Source organism: Microchirus variegatus (assembly GCF_963457635.1).
Source record: "Microchirus variegatus genome assembly, chromosome: 15".
In the NCBI taxonomy this organism is placed as follows: Eukaryota; Metazoa; Chordata; class Actinopteri; order Pleuronectiformes; family Soleidae; genus Microchirus; species Microchirus variegatus.
In genome coordinates this window covers 11175367-11196097 of record NC_139816.1, presented here as the reverse complement: position 1 = coordinate 11196097, position 20731 = coordinate 11175367, and the positions used below count along the sequence as shown (strand labels likewise).

The 20731-nt window shown below is 39.5% G+C and overlaps 1 protein-coding gene across 2 annotated transcripts in view; it reads left to right on the top strand.

Moving 5' to 3' along the window:
- Positions 1–20731, top strand: part of LOC310937088 (RNA-binding Raly-like protein) — a gene marked incomplete at its 5' end in the record, with an annotated part of 58306 nt that overhangs the window by 21529 nt on the left and 16046 nt on the right. Inside the window, 2 exons of one of the 2 annotated variants that reach the window (XM_083901281.1) lie at positions 4137–4255; positions 20527–20602. In XM_083901281.1, coding sequence (XP_083757407.1) covers positions 4219–4255; positions 20527–20602 — 113 coding nt within the window. Of the gene's footprint in view, positions 1–4136; positions 4256–20526; positions 20603–20731 lie in introns of those variants that run through there. The other variant, XM_083901280.1, reaches the window with a different exon arrangement.

The window sequence follows — 20731 nt, the reverse complement described above, 5'->3', positions numbered from 1 at the left end:
GATTGAGGCACAGGCAAGAGCAGACTAAGCCTGTACAATAACAGAAAATACAGACAGCGAGAGACTGGGAGCAGGATTATATGAGATATGAGAGAAAATGTCCGTGTTTACTGACCTAACCCATAATTTACATGTGTATGATGTTGTGGACTAGAAAACACAGTAAACGTCACAGAAATAATTTATTGTCATGGTTGTTGTTGTTTTTTATGTCAGGGACAGAGATCCAGGATTTTTGGTGACAGGTTTCTTTGTAAATCAGGAGCCATTGGCTGCACCTGTGTTGTTTTGCCACAGCTGAGGACAATCATGCTGCTGTGAGTTTATATAGAAGCTTGAGCCAGTTTAGTTTGTGTGTCTCCAGAGAGTCGACACCTTCAAAATGACTATGTCTGCTATAGAAATGTGTTTCTCCTTTTGCTCCTTTATTTTTTTGTCGGCTCTGTTCGGTGACTCTCAGTTTTGTGTTCCCTTTTTGTTGTTGTTTATCTGTAATTCTGGGAGAATTAGTGGGTGGCTGTTGTTAGTTTAATTCCCACTCAAAAGCCCTTCTTTTTTTTCTTTTTTTTCGCTCTGTTGTTAGTTTCCCAAACAGCATCCACTGACCTTGAGGTTTTGTTTTCTTGGGGAAACATAACACTTGTCACATGATGAATGTGGGTGCATATTTTTGGTCTCCATTAACTCCTGAGGAGAATATCTGACTCTGGAGCTGATCAATCATACAGTGCGCGTGCAGCGCCCATTCGATACGTGCCTGTTTTTGTGTATATTTTTGTGAGATAGGGGGGCAGAGGCAGCTCTGTTTGCAATATTTTGCTGTATTTTGTACAAATAGCTCTTGTGTTTCTCATACAAACAATGTCAAAGCCGACACTGCACACACTGGTGCCCCTTTGTAAGTCACCTGTCAAGTGACCCATTATGAAATTATCGAACAGATGTTCCATGAATTGTTTGGGTAGATGTCTGCTTGCTCTTTGGTACGACAGAGTATTAGGGCCAAACTGAAGAGTTTTGGTGCGTTTTATGAAGTTGTGTTTTCATCTGGGCTTCACAAATAAAGAAATACTTCATCTTTTTTGTATTGTGTTTGAAAAGATTGTGTAAGAAACCGAGTCTGTCTGGAAGAAAGAATCACACAGACTTGGAGGAATGAATGTCTTTTGTGGAGTGGAGGAGGAAATGTATTTCGTAATAATATTTTAGATCAAATGATCAGCTCGTCATCAAGCTCTTCATAAGCCTGATAATGAGCTGTTCATCTGAATCAGGTGTGTTGGAGCAGGCTAGGGCAAAACATGCAGGGCAGTGTTCCCTGAGCACCAGGGTTGGGAAACGCTGCTTTTGATAATGGTAACAAAAATAATCTCAATATTCTGACTTTATTCCCATGACATTACGACTTTATTCTCTAAAGTGTTCCTCTTCAGTTTGGCCCGAATACTCTGTCGTACTTAAATGCTGAACAAGCAGTGCCCAGAAAGTCATTTTCTCTTACAGCTGGGGAAAAAAAGTAGGGAAAACGAATGCCTCAAAGTTTGACTGAAAAACCAAATCGATAAAGCAAACCAAGCCTCATGGGCACAGTATCATGAAAATTTTCGTTCAACCCAATGCGTCCAAAAACATCTGCCCGTGCACGTTTGTGTTCTTTTTACAGAATTCTCATGAGACAGCCAGTGACTCGACTCGATGGATGCAGTTATGAAATATTCAGTTTAAAACTTAAGCAAATGTTTCCCTGCAATTTCTAAAATCTAATGGGAAACATAATGATTATTTTGCAGAAAGAAGCACCGTCATTTCCATTAAACACGGGGCTGTTTCACAAAAGGGCATTTAAGTAGAAAGAAAATCTCTGTTTGTCTAACAAAGAAAAGGAGAAACTAATTAATGAGAATTACAAAAAAAGAGCTTTGTACTAAGTGAGGGAATTAAATACAGCTGGTCTTTTGTCTTATATTCCTCATTTGGGGCGTAATAGGTTAGAAAATTAATTATACGATGAGCAATGCTAATTAGAATTGATGTTGTGCATTTTTGCTCGTGCACTTCCAAAGACTTGAGCCTCTTTGTTGTACTAATCCATCATGAACAGCAGATGTCCTCGCAATGCTGTTTCATACAGATTTGCTAAAGGCTGTTCTGACTTCCTGTTTTTGTGCTATTCATCCATAAAAAATGACTTTTTGGAGAAACACTTTGATTCCAGTGACAAAATGCTACATATTTTTAATTGTTTTTATTTTAAACTTAGTTTGACCTGCCGTCCAGCATACGATCTGCGACATTGATTTATTTGAACTGCCAGTTTTCACTAAATCCTCAGCGAGGCTTGTCTTTCTCCAAGTTTCAAAGTAGAAACAAAGATCATTTGCTATTCTGGAGATGCTCTTTCAGAGATATTGATTCAAATCCTGCTACTTCCTTGCAGTTTGCTGTCCACCACACATTTAATCTGCCCACGACGAAAGGAAAAAAAAAAAAAAATCAACACACAATATTAATGTAATCTAGTGGAATGAAGTGCACAGAATCACCATCCATGTCACTTCATTTTTCCTGGTCTCCTTAGCAACACGGTTCCCTTTGCAAGTAAGATGAGATGCACCTTTATTGAAGTGTGCAGAGGTTGTGGCTGGAGTAGGATGTTGTTTATCTGCCAATGGTATGAGATAGTAATCAGGCAGAGTATTGCTGTGGAGAGCGGTCACCTCCTGTGGTGGAGAGAGGGACCTCTTTACCGTGCGAACTAAGCAGGCATGGTGTTTTTGTGAAGGTCACACACTCAAACATACAGAGTCCTTGATTTTGTCCTCTCTCAAAGGTTATATTGACAGAAAATTAAAAAAAAAAAGTGAAAGTGTGAACTGTGAATTAACTCCTGGAAAGTATATTTGAGGAATACAAATTGCAAACGCTCGGAGGAGAAAGTGACGACTCATTCAGTCCTCCACCATTTTGATGCAGACGTCCCTGGCATCCGTCCAAACGCTGTTTTCTCACTTACAGGCCAAACATGACAAACGGTCCCCGTACTCTGCTGATCAGGAATTCTCCTCAGGTGTGTCGGCTGCACTTGATGTTCACTTCTAATTAAAGTAAAACACTGCTGTGCCTGTGAGTGTGTTACAGCCAATAAAACCGTCGCTGTAAACTGGCCTTGTTTTGACACGCTCATCTTGAGTGGTGACCTTTTTATGTACAGCCTGACTAGAAATGAGCAAGCAGGGTTTGACTGATTATTGAATATTAAAAAAAAAAAGGATTTTCAATTATTAATCTTATGTGGGCAAGACACTTAATGATGAGTATGAAAGATACTGTGCTGCATATAGATGTGATGTATGGAAGTGTGAGTGAATGGCAAAACTTTAGAGTTAAGTGGTCGTCAGTGGTCATCAAGAAGAGAAAAGTGCTCTATAAATACACACCATTTACCATTTAAATGTGCTCATATGCACACATCTTATGAGATTGGATCTTTTTAATGTACATTGATTTCATATATTTTCTATAAACTTTACTTGTGGGTCAATAAAATACTATTAAGGTTATTACTCGACCATGTATCAATGGGCTTAGGATACAGGGCAGTTGTTGAATGTCATCATTCTACATTACAATTCATCCCAGTATTTTGTTGAGTTGTGTTGTTTGCACTGCACTGCAGAAATTATAGTTTGGGATGGAGAATAAATTAATTCAAATGTGTCCTTTTTTGTTTTGTTATCTTGAACTACAATCCAAAAGTTTTAATTGATATATGTTGCTCATTTCCGAAGATACCATCAACATTTTTGGGGGGTAGGGGGTTAAATTTGTGGGATATCCAAGCAGAACCATTCTCCTCATGTAAATTGAGGGAAGATGTGATCAGAATTAAGAGGACAGAATATTCCACTGTGGCTTTAATCAGACCACATTTGTCCCTCTGCCTCTTGTTCCCTGTATTTGTAAAGTCTGATTGGCACTGCGCTCATTCACCGGCACCAACACGACCCCCCTCTCGTCTGTGAGCTTGGTATGATCCTCTCTCTCGCTCTCTCTCTCTCTCTCTCTCATTGTGTGTGTGTGCGTGTATGTGTGTGCGGAGCTAATTTTCGTTTGCAGTCAGAAAGTCTCGCAGCTCTCCAGTCCTGTCACTCTCTGTTTCTGTCTGCGTTACGCACCGGGACGAGAATCTGACCGCGCGCAAAGCTGGACCGCTACATTATGACCATGTACAAAGGGAAGCGTCGCAACCATCGATGTAAGTTTGCGTCATTTCTGCTCCAGGAAACATTGAGGATGTTTATTTACTTATTATTTGTTTTAAATGATGATGCGATGCAGTGGATTCAACTTGCAAAACATGACCTGTGATGGGTGCAGTTTTTGTTGAAGCGACATAAAATGTTTTTGTTTTGTTCCACTCTCGGACAGTTAAGTGTTGTAAAATACAATTATTTGTATTAATTTATCAGTGGAGAACTAATGGTGACCAATAGGAAGTCGGATCACCTGCTGCGCACTGATGTGATAAAAATCTTTTGTATCAAGCAGCTCCTCAAAGAAAAGCCACATCCCTGCTGCACCTGCTCGGTTTCTTCATGCAAAATGTTCTTTCTGCTCCTGACAACACTCATTTTGTGGGTGTTTAGTTATATTTTGATATAGATTATATCCTCCTAAAAAGAAAAATACAGTTTCTTACCAGTTTTTGTTCATCACATATTTACATATAATCCGTTAATTACTCCAGTCATGTGTAGTTGGACAGGATATAGTCAAAGTGAATGATTTAATGATAATAATGAGACGATTTGCTATGCAACTGTTTGAGCAATTACTTTATTTTATTGCAATATTGTTTTTGGGTTTTTTTTACCTTTCAATCTTATCAATGTCCATCTGATTTGCATATATGTGATTCAAGGATTATGGGTCAAACATAAAATGAATTACTACACGTTATTAGCCATACAATAAATATACTGTCATTATTATAATTAAGAAATTAACCACCAGATTGTAACAGTTTAGTATAATCTGCAATTACAGCCTGAAAACAGTGTAATACTGATGGCATTCAGTGTCTCAGACTGTTAGAATATTTAAAGCATATGGATATTAGACCCCATGAATATGCAAAAGAGCATTTTCTGCTCAGATTAAAAAAACATGAAGACATTAGAAATGCAAGACGTCTCCTCGCCCGTGTAGGTATATAAAATCAAGGGGCTGACTAATTAGGCTATCTTGTTGGCACAATAATCCGCAGGTGCACGTATTCGTGTTCCCCTTCCTGTCTCCACCAACTGTACATCTGCAAGCTGTTTTATAACGGTGTGGATATGCAGGCTGGGCACAGCTGGACACTCGGCACAGAGGAGTCACTGTCACGAAACAGGGAAGAAATTCAGGTCTCAGCCAAAGAGTGAGGAGGGAGACAGTGTGTGTGTGTATGTGTGGGGTGGGGGGTAACAAAAACCTAACATTATATCACTGCATGGGTTCAAATTAGTGAAGATGTTGAGCTTGTTAAAACTATTGTGCTGCACTGTGTCTGCCAGCTATTAGTCCTTAGAGACAGGAAGAGACTGTAAGTGGCTGCAGTTGCTGCTGAGGTGTCTTGTTTTAAACTTTCTGGGAGGAGAAAAGTAGTTATCGGTGTTGCAGCTTAAGAGACAGGTCATCAGATGCACTTTCAGGTCCAGTTCCTTAAAGCGGCGTGTAATAGATTTTTCACGATTACAAATATTTGGATAATTAAAACAAGTGCTTCAGCGAATATTTTCTATAATATTTTCAGACCAAAAAATACGAATTGATTAATCAAGAAAAAAATCAATTATGAAAATGATGGTTAGTGGCTGCCTTTGTCCTGATAGACATTAATAAATAAAGTTTGACACAGAGAGAAGGATGGGGTCTTTAGCCCTCATAATACTGGAATTTAAAAGTCCAGTGTGTAAGCATTAGTGACCTCTGGTGGTGACACTGCAGTTTGCAACAAAAGCCCACACTTCCTCTTCCTAAGGGTGGGGAGACTGGCGGCTTCTGGAAATGCTCACATGAACAAATGTTGTTATTAACACATGTCTTTCTACCATCAGTTAGTGCATTGTTGTAGGTTGTTATTTTTTTATGTAACATATAGTGCAGGTTCAGCAGTGGTCACAAAGCGTGAAGAGCTTTGTGTAGGTGTAACCTTTTGGAATAGGTTAGCCTGAGAGTGTCGAAAATTATCCATGGGAAAATGGCCAGAATTCTCAGCTCCATTACAGACGATGACTTCCAGTGTTTTGGGGGCGGAGCTATGATGAGACACACACATTCATCTGGATTTGTGTGAAGATTTAGAGCCTCTTTTTTTGGTGTGAAACTACATTGTCAAACACCGGTGGCTTCAAGAGATGCTCACTTCGATTGCTGTTATTGATATTGATAGATTAAATTTCTCTCTGACAGTGGGTCTTGTGTGTCTTTTTAGCAGCAGTAAGTGTTGGGGGCGAGTTTTCTTTTTCTTCAGCAACACATAGTGCAGGTTCAGCAATGTTCGCACCGTGAATGTGTGAGTGACACGTGAACTGTGAAGAGCTTTGTGTAGGTGTAACTTTTGGAATAAGTAAGAGCCTGAGAGTGGTGAAATTATTTATTTCTTGGCAAAAGCGGCTCATTTTGTGAAATGTGCTCCAAGCGACACTGCTGCGATAGAAACGAGAAAAGCTTCTATTAACGGTGTGAATGAATTGAAATTAGTAAGAAAAGGTCACATTTGTGGCAGTAAATCCCTGTCAAGTGTGTGAAATGTGTCGTTGTGTTTCTCACATTGTTCTGTGTCAAGGTGAACCCTGCAACACTGAGCATGTTTTTTTGTGTTCTTTGTCTTGTAATTAATGTGATTAGGAGGTGAAAATGCTTTCCTTTTCTTTCATTTCTTGACAGCCATGAGCGTGAGATAGAGTATTTGAGTTTAAAATGAAGACCATAAATATTTAAGATCTTGCAGCTCAGGAATCTTTGGGAGATTAAATGGGGTTCCAGCCCTCTGCACCACCAGGATCTGGTTTCTCTGTGTTGTGACGTATGTTTCTCCATTCAGCGTGTCTAATCGTGTGATTACACTTTCGAAGACTGGTAACGAAAATTGATCATACAAAGAATCTACTCCGTGCAGCTTAATTTTTAGCCTTGTTTTCTGTGCTGCAGATGTTTGTATGTGAAGTTGATGGTGAAGGGGGGGGCACACAAGAGGCAAGCTGCCAGATGTCCTCGATGTATCTTAAACCACATATCAAGGCTGCAGTTGTGTGTGATTGTGTGAATGACTTGGTGTGTGGTTTAGTTTTTTTTCTGCTCTTCATTTCAGCTCAGCTCCAATTTACCCCCGGATCTCAGTTTGCGTGTCCATGAGAAGGAATACAAATCCTGTGCAGAGCAAACCGTGGTTAAGCTGCAGAAATCTACCACTCCACTTGTTCTTATAAATAAACCATGAGCAATTACAGAATATAGACCATTCCAGATGCTTGAGATTACAGATGCGCTCGTCAAAGTTTTGGCTTTGGTCAAGATACCTGGTTAGGAAATCAAACTAAAACCAAAACCTTAGACAATCCTTAAACCCTAAATATGTTAATTCTTAGTACTGTTGTCATCGTGTGACCAGAAGACATCTGCCATTCTGCAGTATTCATCTCTGACATCTCTGTAGAGAAAGGCAAAACAGTCGGTGAGTAATTGATCTAAACTGATAGTAGGGTGGGAATCACCTACATCACCATATTAAAGTCACAATACAATATATCAGGACAGTGCAAAATACTGATTCATCATATTGCGATTGCACACAATAGCACTCACCTGATAGCATGGTGTAATCATGTCGAAAAAAAAATCAGTGTTCATATTAACGCCCTTTAGTCTTTATTCCTTTTGCCAGTGAGATAGTTTTTCACAGTGACTCGATTTGTGACACAAAGGAACTGAGCTGTTCCGTATTCAAAGCGATAAAGAGAAGAGCAGTATCTAACACACAAAGGTGCTCATTGACTTGTCTTGACACAACACTTGCTCTGAGGAAAAAGTACCTGTGTACTTATCAGTGTCTTGGCACTGCTATGTGATCACACAGAAATGCCAGGGAGGAGACTTCTGTGTGTTGTCCCTTTTTTGTGAGGAGGCACTTTCTTCCTTTTTTTAGAGATATAGAATATATGTTACACAGCTTGAGCAGTCTGTTTTTGAAATGGCTTTGTCAGATACGTGTATATGTGTCTCTGGATACTAAGGCGAGCTGATAGATAGTTAGATACGGTATTGGTGTCAATCCAATACTGGTCAAAATTGAAATCCAATTTGAAATAAAAAAATAATAACTGCTTTAAAGGTGAAGTAAGTAGTTTATAGTGACATCTAGAGGAGAGATTGAAATTTACAACAACAAGCTGCTCCTCTGCTCACCCCCTTCCTTCCTTGAGCACTGCGGTATCCTCAGCCGGTCAAATGTCGTCTTCGTTGTCTTTCTCCGTGTCAGCAGATGAGGTTCTAGTATTTATTCAGATGTATAAGTGTGTCTTTTGTATATCGTATCTGCTCCGTCAGTGGAGGCGGGACTTGATTTGTCTATACAGGCTCCAGTAGAAACATGGCGTCTTGCTGCTAACAGTGGCAATGCAACAGCGGCCCGTGACCATGTTATTTTTTTACGTGACTTTTTGAAACAAAAACTATTATACAGCGACTAGACAATGCAGGAGCACATAATATGTATAAAAAAGTGGATTTTGGTGTCATATAAACCCATAAATACTACGCAGTGTCCCTTTAAGCATGTTACACACAGATCATAAAGAGTAGACGTTTATTTTGAAGGACAATCTCAAAAACCCAGAGAAACTGTGTGCTGTGTGCAGCATTATATCCCTATATCTCATCAAGGTATAGCCAAAATATATCGAGATATTATTTATAAGCGATATAGCCCGGCCTTATCATAAATGCATCAGCACAAATTTCTTATTAGCCGCTAAGTTTGACAGGCGTGACTACATCGGATTGACAGCGTATCAGTAGAAACACAAACTGGTCATCCCTCATAGACTCTCAGGCCGATGATATCGGTATTAGACAGATAAAAAAAACGTGCAATTTCGAGATGCTTGAGTTGCCACCAACTGCTACAGTTAAATGTTTCACCTTCTCTGCCTCCTCCAAACTTTTTTTCCCACCCGGACTTCCCACTGTACTCCGTTCTGAAAATGTGGCTCCATCTGTCAGAAAGGACCTAATGAGATTCCTCTATCGATGATGAAATAATGTGACAGACTTGTCACAAGATGTCGCTCCCTCTACCCCCCCTCCCTCCCTGGAGTCCTCGTCTCCAGCAGCAGCAGCAGCTCAACTCGCATTTACTGGAGCAAAGGCTGTTTGGACTCCGGCCATGAGAAGCCCCAGCCAGTGCAGAGACAAAGACGGGCATTCAGTGACACACACACACACACACACACATGTATGAGCCCTGACAAAACACTAATACAGTCACTCAGTAGGTGACACCTTATTATCCACATTCTTGTGTGCGATAAGCTTTTCTCAGCGAGAGGATTTTTATTTTTTTCAGAATAGCTGATTTTATTGCTCTCGCAATGAAGCAGAATATTTGCAGGAACAGGCTTTGGCGAATGGTGGCATATTAATACTGTAATGTGCACAGTTGCCTGATAAGACTTGCAGCGGTTGAGCATTCTGGAAAAAAATGGAGAAAAAATAACATCAGTCAGTTGTCATGGCAAAGACGGTGAAATAATTATAGAACTTGTATTTTAGTCGTCCTATCGTGGCGCCTCCCTCTCGCACGCAGAGACGAGCGACATGGGTCTGCACACAGTCGTGTCACATTTCTCTCAATCAGTGATTCACTTTATTTTTATGGTTTCAACTCTTAGCGTGTAATTTATGCCACTCGGGGTCTCTCATTTAAAACAATAACAAAAGGCCTAGTTTTGATGTCGGGAAGCAGCATGGGATCATGGGAATTGTCTTGTTTTGTTCCCAAATGGCAATTTGTAATCGTGAACCGTTGTTGATGAATGCAAGCAATGAATAGAAACAAAATGAAGACACACAACACTCTGGCTAAAGAGTAGTAAATAATATTTTCTTCCTCGTCACTACGAAAGGACAGAGACATCATTCAAAGACAGCTAAAAAGAAATTGCTACCTTCAATAGAAATACAGAATTTTATTGCGATACTACTTAAAAATATATAACGGTTGTCTCATAATGTATTGGAAAAATGTTATACATTATATCTTTAAATGTAGTGTAGGAATTGGTGACAGACAGGCAAATTGTAACAAATGGCAGACTCTTCTGCTCCCTCCTCCCTTTCCTAACGTCATCAGGAGACTATCATGGCCGTCACATACCATATCATTCTTCTTTGTTTGCAGTGCAAGCTTCTGGAAGATTTGTGCATTTGGGCTGTATGGCAGCACAAGATGGCCTCTGTAAACAAATGCTCTTTTTTTTTTCTTTTTTAAACAGGTTTATTCTAAGGCTACATATACCAACTCTTATTAACTTTGTTTGTAAAGCAAGTTATATACATACATACTCATGGACAGTGTGTATATATTTTGCCAATAAACCCTTCTAAATTGTACACACTGGACCTTTTTAAAGGAGTCTAATTTCAGCAGTGAGGAAATTCGAACCCTGATTATAAGCAGCTGCCATGACTGGACTGAGTCTCTGAGGAGACACTTGGTGTAAATGCTTGTGTTTGTTTTCATGCCAGACTCGTCCACCGCTAAGCTTCCTCACTGCTCGCCATGTTCATCCATCCGGCCGGCCAAATCGTCTGCTTTTTGAAGTGTATCATTGTTGACTCACGGGAGATGGCTCACTGGGTTTTACAGGTCACACAGAGGGATGTGATCTCAAACCGATGCCGGGCTTCTTTTTTTTTTTTATCTGTTCTGCCAGTGCCTGAAGGGGTCGGGGATTATGAGCTGATCCCCTTTGGAGTTTGGTCCACGGAGCTGCAGAGAGCCACGGAGGCAGGGCAGCAGACTGAGAGTCACACTTGAGTGTTAGCAGAGAGCGATGCTCCAGCGTTGTAGTGGTCTTTTGTAGTCACTTAAAAAATCTGCTCTGCTGCATTAAGAGTGGAGGGATCGAAGAGGGATGTGAAGATTGTGGATTTTGTCTAATTTAACATGTAAGCTTTGTTCAACTTTATATATGTGCCATTCCTTTGAGGATATTCAGAAATACCCCCTCTTGACAATATTTATTTTAACTCGTACTATTTGTGAAGAAGCGGTCAACGAAATACCGCGGCATGTACGAGATAATAGCAGAGGAAGACAAGACACTGTATATGCCAACACCTTGTACCAAGACTGGATCATTCCCGAAGAAAGGGGTTTGCTCGGGTTCTTGGTAAAACTAAGGATTTCAGTATGAACCATTTTGATCCAGAAAACCCTTTAAAACCCCTTTCCTGAATAATGGATTTTAAAAGGATTCTTGGTGGAACCCTCCAAAAGGGTTCCAGGTAGAACCTTTCTTTTCCTATGAGGACACGCCTAAGCACTTTTATTTCTAAGAGTGTAGGTCATTGACTGGTGTTGCGCTGTGTCGACTACTGTTGTTTACCAAAACTCGTCCTGAACTACTTTGATTAGTCTTATTTTTCTGGATGGAATAAGTGGTCATATTACCAGGCTCCACTCGCATCTGCTGGACCACACGGTAATTACTTTAAAAGGTCTGAAGCGCTTCTTGGCTGTATACTTTGAAATGAGTCTTTCAAAGGGGTGAATGGTCCTGGAAGATTCATTAATAAATGTCTAGTTCACAATCGTCAGATCATCGACTTTATCCTACTAACAGCCTTAAACTGAAATAAATTTGGTTTGTTAAATAATAAATTACAGCATCAAATCTCCATGTTTTAGGACGTTCAACCAGTGATTTATTTCTCATGAAAGATACTTTTATATTGTGCATGTAAGAGAAACTAAATATACATATATATTATATATTAATTCTAAGGAATCCAAATGTATGTCAAAAGAGATCTAAGATCTGGACAAGTGGGCAAATTCGAAAGATTTCTATAATTTAAAAGGAAGGGGGAATCAATTTTATATTCAAAATTGGATTCATGAAATGTAAAATATTTGATGCACAGTAATCGACAAGCTTTAGTGGAGGGTAACATTTTTCTAAAACAATAAATAAATAATGTAGAGACTCACTTTACCTTGAATTTTGAGTCATGGTTCTCCTGTTTGAAGTTTGGTCTCCAAAGATTCTGCATTTGTACCTTTGATACCTTTTGTAATGCAGATTTCCTCGCTCAGTCTCCTCGACACTTGTTTTCTGTGTAATTAGACCGCATTAGTCTCCCGGGGAACTCTGTCTTTGTTGAGAGGTGTTCATAATTGAGTTGTTTTTCTGCTGACGCGTCAAGGTAAACTCTTATTTTTTTAGTTTTAAAGTTTTAAAGACTGCATCGTCTTCTGATCAGAGTGATTCAGCGGGGAGCTGGAAGCTCTTTGAGAAAATGAAAACCTTTGCTGTGATCCCATATATTGACAGATTTTGATGAAAGCTGTCAATTAAGTCACCCGTCTGTTTGTTCAATATAGCTTTTTACGGTCAAACGTGAAACCCGTATCTGGCATTTTATGACTCCTCACACCTGCCAGGGCTTTGCCTGCAGGTCATGATGAACGATTTTCGGTATTAAATGCGACATTCCCTTCACCTCAGACCTTCTGTCTGCCTCACAGACTTGTCCAGATTCACAATTCATTGAGGAGTTTGCATCAGAGGCTGCCAAGCTGAGGCAAGAGTGGAGACAAATTTTCCCCAATCCTCCTACCTGTCCCTTCTGCACATCCATCACCTGCATGATTCAGCTTCCTTGCTCTTTTCTTCCCTCTTCTGCCCACGTCTCTCCTGCCGAGGAACAATTTGCTTGATTAGTTACTTTGTTCAATTAATTAGGACATCAGGGAATTTGGCGCCAGAGTTTCTTGTTCCGAACGGAGATGATCGGCAGCTCCCTTTGCGTCGCGCTCGCTCATTCTTTCTCTTTCCTGTCGTTGCCTTTGAATATTTATCTCATCAAATAGACAGTTGGCGTTTGAAAGGAGAGGAGGGGAAAAAAAATACGTTTGAAGGGGGGAGAAAAAAAGTTGCTAATGTGTTGCAGAGCCATCAGCTCTGGTCTGTGTGGAGTTTCCGATAAAGGAATGGGAACACATTTCTCATTCTTTGAAGGTCCTCGCTGATGCGTCTGAAAGGGATTTCACTGCAGTCAATCACCTGGTCGCTGTGCTGCTCATCTGCAAAATGACTCAAAAGGAGACGCCACGACTTATAATGTAATGAGGAGAAAAAGGATTTTTTTGTACTTTGATAGTGACAAGATGTTTGAGTTTGGCAGGGCTAGCCTATGAGTTGAATATCACTGATTTGATCCCTTTGACATCACTGGCTTTAAGTTAAATTTCTCTCAGTGATATAATTAATATGTAATGGGCCTTTTGGGCGATGTAATAATATTATACCTTTAAAATCTAACCCTCAATGTCCGCCTGGACTTTTTTTTGGGCTTATTTTAACCACAAAAGGACCAGATAATGTGCTGTAACTAAGTGCTTTTGTCCTTTTTTCTTTGTCCCTCAATGTGCAAAAACAGGCCAAAAAATGGAAACTATGTCCAGGTTTTCTTCCCACTGTCTCCTCTCTGTCACACAGACACAGATTCTCCGGCTTCCTGAAATGGCACGAGTGAAATTACTGTAATAACCACATGTTATAGTACTCCAAAGTACACTTGTGTCAGCGATACGTTCGATGTTAAAGGTTAACAATTTATGTCAGGGTCATCACTTTAATGTGCACTAATGAGAATTATTTTGGGGGAATAATTGTTTTCCAGTAATGACAGTGCTACTAAAAGCACACTACCGTCCATTTCTCTACTTGGATTGCTTAGATTTGCCATGAAAGATCAAGAGAGTGCTCCAGTGAAATACTGTACCCTTGCATGTGGAATCTTGTACAGGCACTCGTGGTTCTCAGATAATATTTTCGAGCACATTTTGAATATCCTGCACAGTTAATGTGCATTCATCTTGTGTTTTTCAATGTACATGCACATTAAAATAGTTCTATCATTGTAAATTATAAATGAGGGACCAAAGTAAAAAGATAAAAAAAGTGTAGCAACTGAAACTGAGCTTAATTTTTTGTTTTCTTTTTCTCTGACTCATTTTGTTTATCACATGCGCATGATGTCATGTGACCCGAGAGCAGAACAACCACTAGCATTATAGGATGTCACTTTTTATGCTGATAAAACCCACCAAAGGCATTGAGTTCTTAGTCAAATTACTGTTATTGCATAAATGGAAAATATGTGAGAATAATTATTGATAATATCTCAAAAGTTGCTATTCATCAAGTACAGCATTGATTCATCACTGCGGTCTTCTCTCGCAGATGTAGCACCAGAGAGTCCAGACATATTAGGGCTGACAGCTGACTCATGACAACTGTTAATTACAGCTTGTTCGCTGCCAGACAGCAGGCGTCCAAACGGGTCACCACTCAACCCACAAAACCAGCTGTGCTTTGGTTGCAGTCTCCTCAGCCGGTGAGGAGACTGTCGCAGGAGCAAGTTAGTTTGACATGCAAATTACAGCTTTTGGTGTGTTTTTCTGTTTCAGCTGGTGTAACTCAAAATGAGTGCAAGAAACATTTGCGGGTTTTGATTCCTGCTTGAGATGCTGAGCCTGTTTTTTGCCGCCAAGTACCGCAGTTTGCAACAGACTGCATTTATGGATGTGGCTTGACGAATGTTTGAATGATAATCTTTATCAATACATTTGACAAGAAAGCAAAACGGCAGCTTGCGAAAGCTGTGAGACTGAATTCAGAGAAACAGAGAAATTGATTTTTAAGGAAGCTGCCCTTCTGTCTATCCTCCAACACCCTCTATCCACACTAATGCAATGAGCCTCTTTGACTCACCCAGACACAATCTATCCTTCTCACACTCTTCCTGACCTTGTGGTGACCCCTGCTATCCATACCTGCTTGCTCTCCTCTGTAGCCTTGGGGTATTAGATAGGTTTCAATTCAGAGAGAGAGAGAGAAGAGATCAAGGTTGACCATGTCTTTGAGGAAGAAACAGAGAGACAGAAACACCTTTTACACATCACGATCAAGGTGGAAGTGCTGTGCCCTGTCTCCCCCCTCAGAGTTCTTTAGAACATTTGCATAAAAGTGGAGAAAAAGGTCTATGGAATAACGAGCATGAAACATGCGAACAAACATAATTGGCTGAAAGCCTCTTAGCCACGTTTCCAAAGGGAAAAGAAAAGTCAGAAATGAAAAAAAAAAAAAAAAAGTTGGCTAGTGTCATTACATTTCAAGAAAATGTGTGATAACCATGTGTATTATAATAATGTTTTATCAATGATAACAGTGATTAAAGTACATGTAAAAGGACTATTCTAAGGCTCCAAAAACCACATTATTTTGAAATTAAAGCAGTTATATACTTACACAAACATATTTTGTGTAGTATGTTTAATTTCTGCCTATAAACACTTCTAAATGTCCCACACTGGACCTTTAAGCCAGAAGCAGATGTGGCTCCTGTGTAGGGCTGAACAATTAATCAACATTTAATCAACATTTAATCAAAATCTGCACAAATATCACAGTGATCATGTAAAATATGTTAAATTGATAAATGGTAATGAAAATAATTATTCAAAAAATACCATTCCCACTCATATCGCAAATTATATCGCAATCGCAATTTCAGTCAAAATAATCAGTTACATTATTCATAATCTTTCTGCCCTATTCCTGAGATTGATTTGTGTTTAAAAAAAGAAAAAAGAAAAATCACTGACATGGACTCCTAAATCCTGGACACGGCACATTATCTTAAATCCCAGGCTTGGTTTAGTTCCGTGTAAACAATCATTGAAGGCATTCATGCAGAGACTTCCCCTGAGGACAAATAAAGTTCTTTGACTTTGAATATCTTAACAGCAGTGCAAATGGGTGAGGAGGCGAGATGGATTAGAGGCTGATTTCTTGTGGCCTCTTGCTCATACATATTCCTCGAAAGAAAATGAGGGTCTCCTTATGTTTTTGGGTCCGTTTTGCTTTCCACTGGAGTATTTTCCTGCCTTCCAGTGATTCCCCTGCAATGTGTCACCATATGGCTCAGTTTTCATCCTTTGATTTTACCCAAAGCCACAACTTCCATTGAGCTGCTGCTATTCATCCCTTACTAATGAAAAGAAGGGGAGAAGCAAGACTTGCAGGGTATTCACTGGCGGCAAAGGTGATACTCGGCACCAAAACATCTCGTAATGACCTTCCTCTGCTCACACAGACAACATATGTAGTGAAAGAAATATGTGATGCTGAAGAGCGAGTGACGGATGGCGATGTGGGAGTAGATATCGTGCCATGTGCAAGAAAAGGGAAGGTGATGGAGGGAGGCAAAGTGAGGTCGATGGAGAGAGCGAAAATTATGTTGAGGGATAAGGAGAACAGGAAATGTGGGGAAGAATAGTCTGAGGGAGACAGAAATGTAATGGAACAAATGAGACCAATAAAACACATGGGCAGGCTCCTTCAGGGAGTCTCTGATCCTTGTTTTTACCTGACAGTGGGGCACAGGTTTGTCTGCATTGATTACCTGTGCTCCATGCCTGCTGAACAATTTATTTTCTCCCAATTCCTCAGCCAATAACAATTCTACCTGAAATATTTATTCATACCTGGGTGTGTGTCTCCCTCTCCATCCACAGTCACTCAGTCTCTCCCCCATCTCTGTGAGAAAACACAGTATGAGCTCAAAAAAATTGCCCATAAATAATTTCCAGCGGCTTCAAAATTCAAAGTCGCATCAAGTGCACATTCTTGCAGCACCAGGGTCGCGACCTTTGTAAAAAAAAAAAGTTATCTTCGCTGCACACACCGAGCCGCACTTCAGACCTTAAAAATCCTATGAAACATGTTCAGCACCACGGACAGCTCCACTCCTCATTCCTGTCTGACCCAGCTGCAGAAAGAAGGGAAAATAAAACATAAAAAAAACCAGAATGAATCACTGAGAAAGGGAAGAATAACTGACAAACACCGGAGAGTTTTGGCCGTGGACCCTGTATGCGGTTTTCAGTGCTGCAATGATACAAAGTTTTCTGCTTAAAGGTGCATAACAGATGAACCTTAATAGTTATTAGCATTTATTTTGTTGTTGTTGTAGTTTTTTTTTTAACACTAACACAATGCAGGATAGTAAAATGTTACCAGGGTGTAAAAGCTGCAGCCCTGATTGTGCTTCAGCTGTTGCCTCTAGTAAACCAGCAGCAGACGATCAATGCTCTGGGAGGCAAATAATAACGGAGTTAACAACATAGCTTGCTGTTAGCCTATTAACAGCCAGAAGAGGAGCCTTAAAACCAATCGAAGCACCTCTAGTAGATGAAGTTTCAATTATTTACAGGTTAATTCTAAACAGAAGAGTTGATTAATTGGGTAATTTATTGTTTCAATCTACTTCAACCCTTGAACCAGGCTGATCTTGACATACACTTCAGTTAAATGCTCCAGTATAATTAAAGGTACGACCCTGCGATCTTTAACTAAAACAAAATCATCCATCAGCATTATCATTAGGGGTGTAAATAAAAATTTGATCGATATGAATTGGCAATCAGTGACAAAGTAAAAGACACAAATACATTTACATTCATACATAAATTTGTATGAACAGATCAGTGTCTGAACTTTTAATGTTTTAAATCGGTTAAATGAAGCTGTTACTGTGTTGCTTCTTCACAGACCTGAGGGAAATTCTATGCTCATAACAGTTAGGTCTGTTCATACGTTCCTAATTCCGAACTTCTTACGATGAAATTGTTTGGTTGAAACGCTGAAGACATTTACAAATTTATGGGCATGGATGTGTCAGATAGACTTATATTTTAAGTAATCTCTGAGATGATTGTTATTTTTAACTGTGAACCTGTAGTGAGTTTGTCAGAGAAGAGAATTTAAACTATTCTTTAATTGACATCTAAGGGAGAGATTCACGCCCCTATTTTATATACTAACATGTTCTGTCAAGAATGCAGACAGCCACATACACTGGTACATCCTGCAGCTCTGGCTAAAACAAGTCTTTATTTTAGCATGTGTGAGCAGTTCGTACACACACAAACAGACCAAAGGTTTAATCCTAATTCTCACTAGAGCAGCCTATGGGAGATGAGGCAACAGTTGGCCAGGAGCTTATTTTCACCCCAGTGCGAATCTACTCCAGGGGATGGGGCTGCTTCCACATGTTTGGTGTTGCGGGAGGTGGTGGCATGACAGATGCCGAAATTAGTTAAGCATATGTGTCTCGCTGGGAGGAACAAAATGATAGACTATGTGGCTACATAAAAAAAAAAAAAACACTTTTGTCAGAAAGTGCATTTTAATTTATGCGAGAAGCTATTATTCACTGAGGTTTGGGGTTTATTCTCACAAGGACATCTTGTTGATTGATAAATTGTTCTTTGCTGTCATTCTGCTCGTTATTAATTGGTCTTTCTCTGAGCGCTTCACTTATTTTAAGCACAGGCGGGTTTGCAAAAGGTTGAGCGAAATCCAAGGAAATCAGTTTTTAAGTAGAAGGTGATGGTGTTTTTCTTGCCTTTGGTCTGACAAACCTTGACAATAGTAGATGCGAGTTTAAATACTATCTAACCCTTAGTATTATTCTCTGGCACTTAACTGTTTTAATAACTTCATGTGTGCATTATTGTGTGACTGTTTCTGCCCCATATATATATCATTATATAATATTGACCGAACCTGACGTGTGTCCTGTATTTTTTTAACCCAAACTAACACAGTGAGACTAAGATAGTCAAAGTGAATCCAACCAAGTCTGCCAGCGATGCCTGATTATCACGATGGTCTTATGAGGATTAACATCCACTATCAATGGCTTCCATACTGTATGTTGCGTTCAATATCTTGTTGTCAATAGTGAACCCCAGTTCTAAACAGGCAATCAAGTGTCATCTGTTTATTGAATACCTAAACTATAATTTTAAATCAAGCAATTACGCTATTTCACTAAAAGAACTTGAAATAACCATGTCATTGTGGGGATTTTTGTCCAAACTCTGACCAACAGGTCCGGTAGACATACTCGTGTGCATCCACAGAGTTTCTGGAGTGTTTCCTCGATGTCTGGGAGCTCATTTTGACCCACTGGCTCCTCTCCCAACATGCTCTCAGACTGTGCAGAAAAAATATTCAAGGACCTTGCAACACCCTTGGCAATTCACAGATAGCAATATATGTAAGATTCTGCATCAACTGCAACTGGTTTGATCGCAGATCTCTACATCCGATGGTAGCTTCTTTTATTTTTTTTCACACATAGATTGAACAGATGTTTATAAATTAAATCTTCCTCAGCTCCCGGCTTCTCTCTGTACTTATTCTTTTTCACTGCTCTTGTGCATTCAAGGATCCTCTCCTGCTTCCATTTTGCAGCCTTCGTGCTGCCTGATAACTGGCTCTTGCGATGCACCCCGACATTAGAGAATGTGTCCTCCAGTGCTGCAGCTTTGTGTGTTGCATATTTAAATGTCGCATTAAAAGGTTCAGTTCCACTGTGGAAATAGCGCTTCAGGAGATGTTTTACTCTCCTTAATATGAAGCACTGCTTTTATGCTGCCTTGTGTTTGGGTGCTGCTTTGAGCTGTGTGCAGTAACATCACTAGAATCATGAGCCGTCGCTCCGAGCGGGGATTTTATGAAAGTTTGGCTCTCATTGAACACTCTTCTGAATTATTGTAGGTTACACTGGGGTGTAGTCAACCATACATTGAATGAAAGTATCTAATACATCCCATTTTTTATGAATAAACAAATAGTGGTGACTGAATTTAACCCTCTATAAGTAGTAGTAAAACATTTTCATATGGTATAATTATGAATATTGTGAAAAATTACAGATTTTTTTAACCCCCATAAACTCGTATTGCAAAATATGTAATTGCATCAAATGCGTGTGGTATAAACGCATAAACTACATATTTATAACCAAATTCTGATGGTTTTCACTCAACAACTGTGAACAACTGTGTTTGGTGATATTTAAATTCAAATCATTAGTTTCTGTTCCCCATAGTGCTTATGTTTCAAGAACTCTTTTCACATGTCATGAATTATATAAATTATATTGTCCATCATTCAAATTGATACTTCAGAAATTAATAAAGGCTACAATAAGTATCATCTAAAACACAGGAATAATCACTCATCCTTGTATAATATCATATATTGATTTAAAGCCCATATATTAACAATTTATACTGTAATTAAAAAGTTGACTTTTTATTCATCAAAGGTTGTAAAATGAACTATAAGTGTATGTTTAGATCAATATTCAATATTCTGTTTGTGTTTGTTTTCACAGACATAAACATGGCGGGTGAGCCAAAGCCATACAGGCCTAAACCGGGGAACAAGCGGCCGCTGTCAGCCGTTTACAGGTAAGACTCGCCCTCTATGAAGCAGCTGCTGCTATAAATATTAACTCTCCTCCAAATCCTGCTGCTGTGAACGTAGAGTCAGATTTAGATCCTTGTTTGTTTCGATTTAATTGAGTTTTCTCCAGTGCT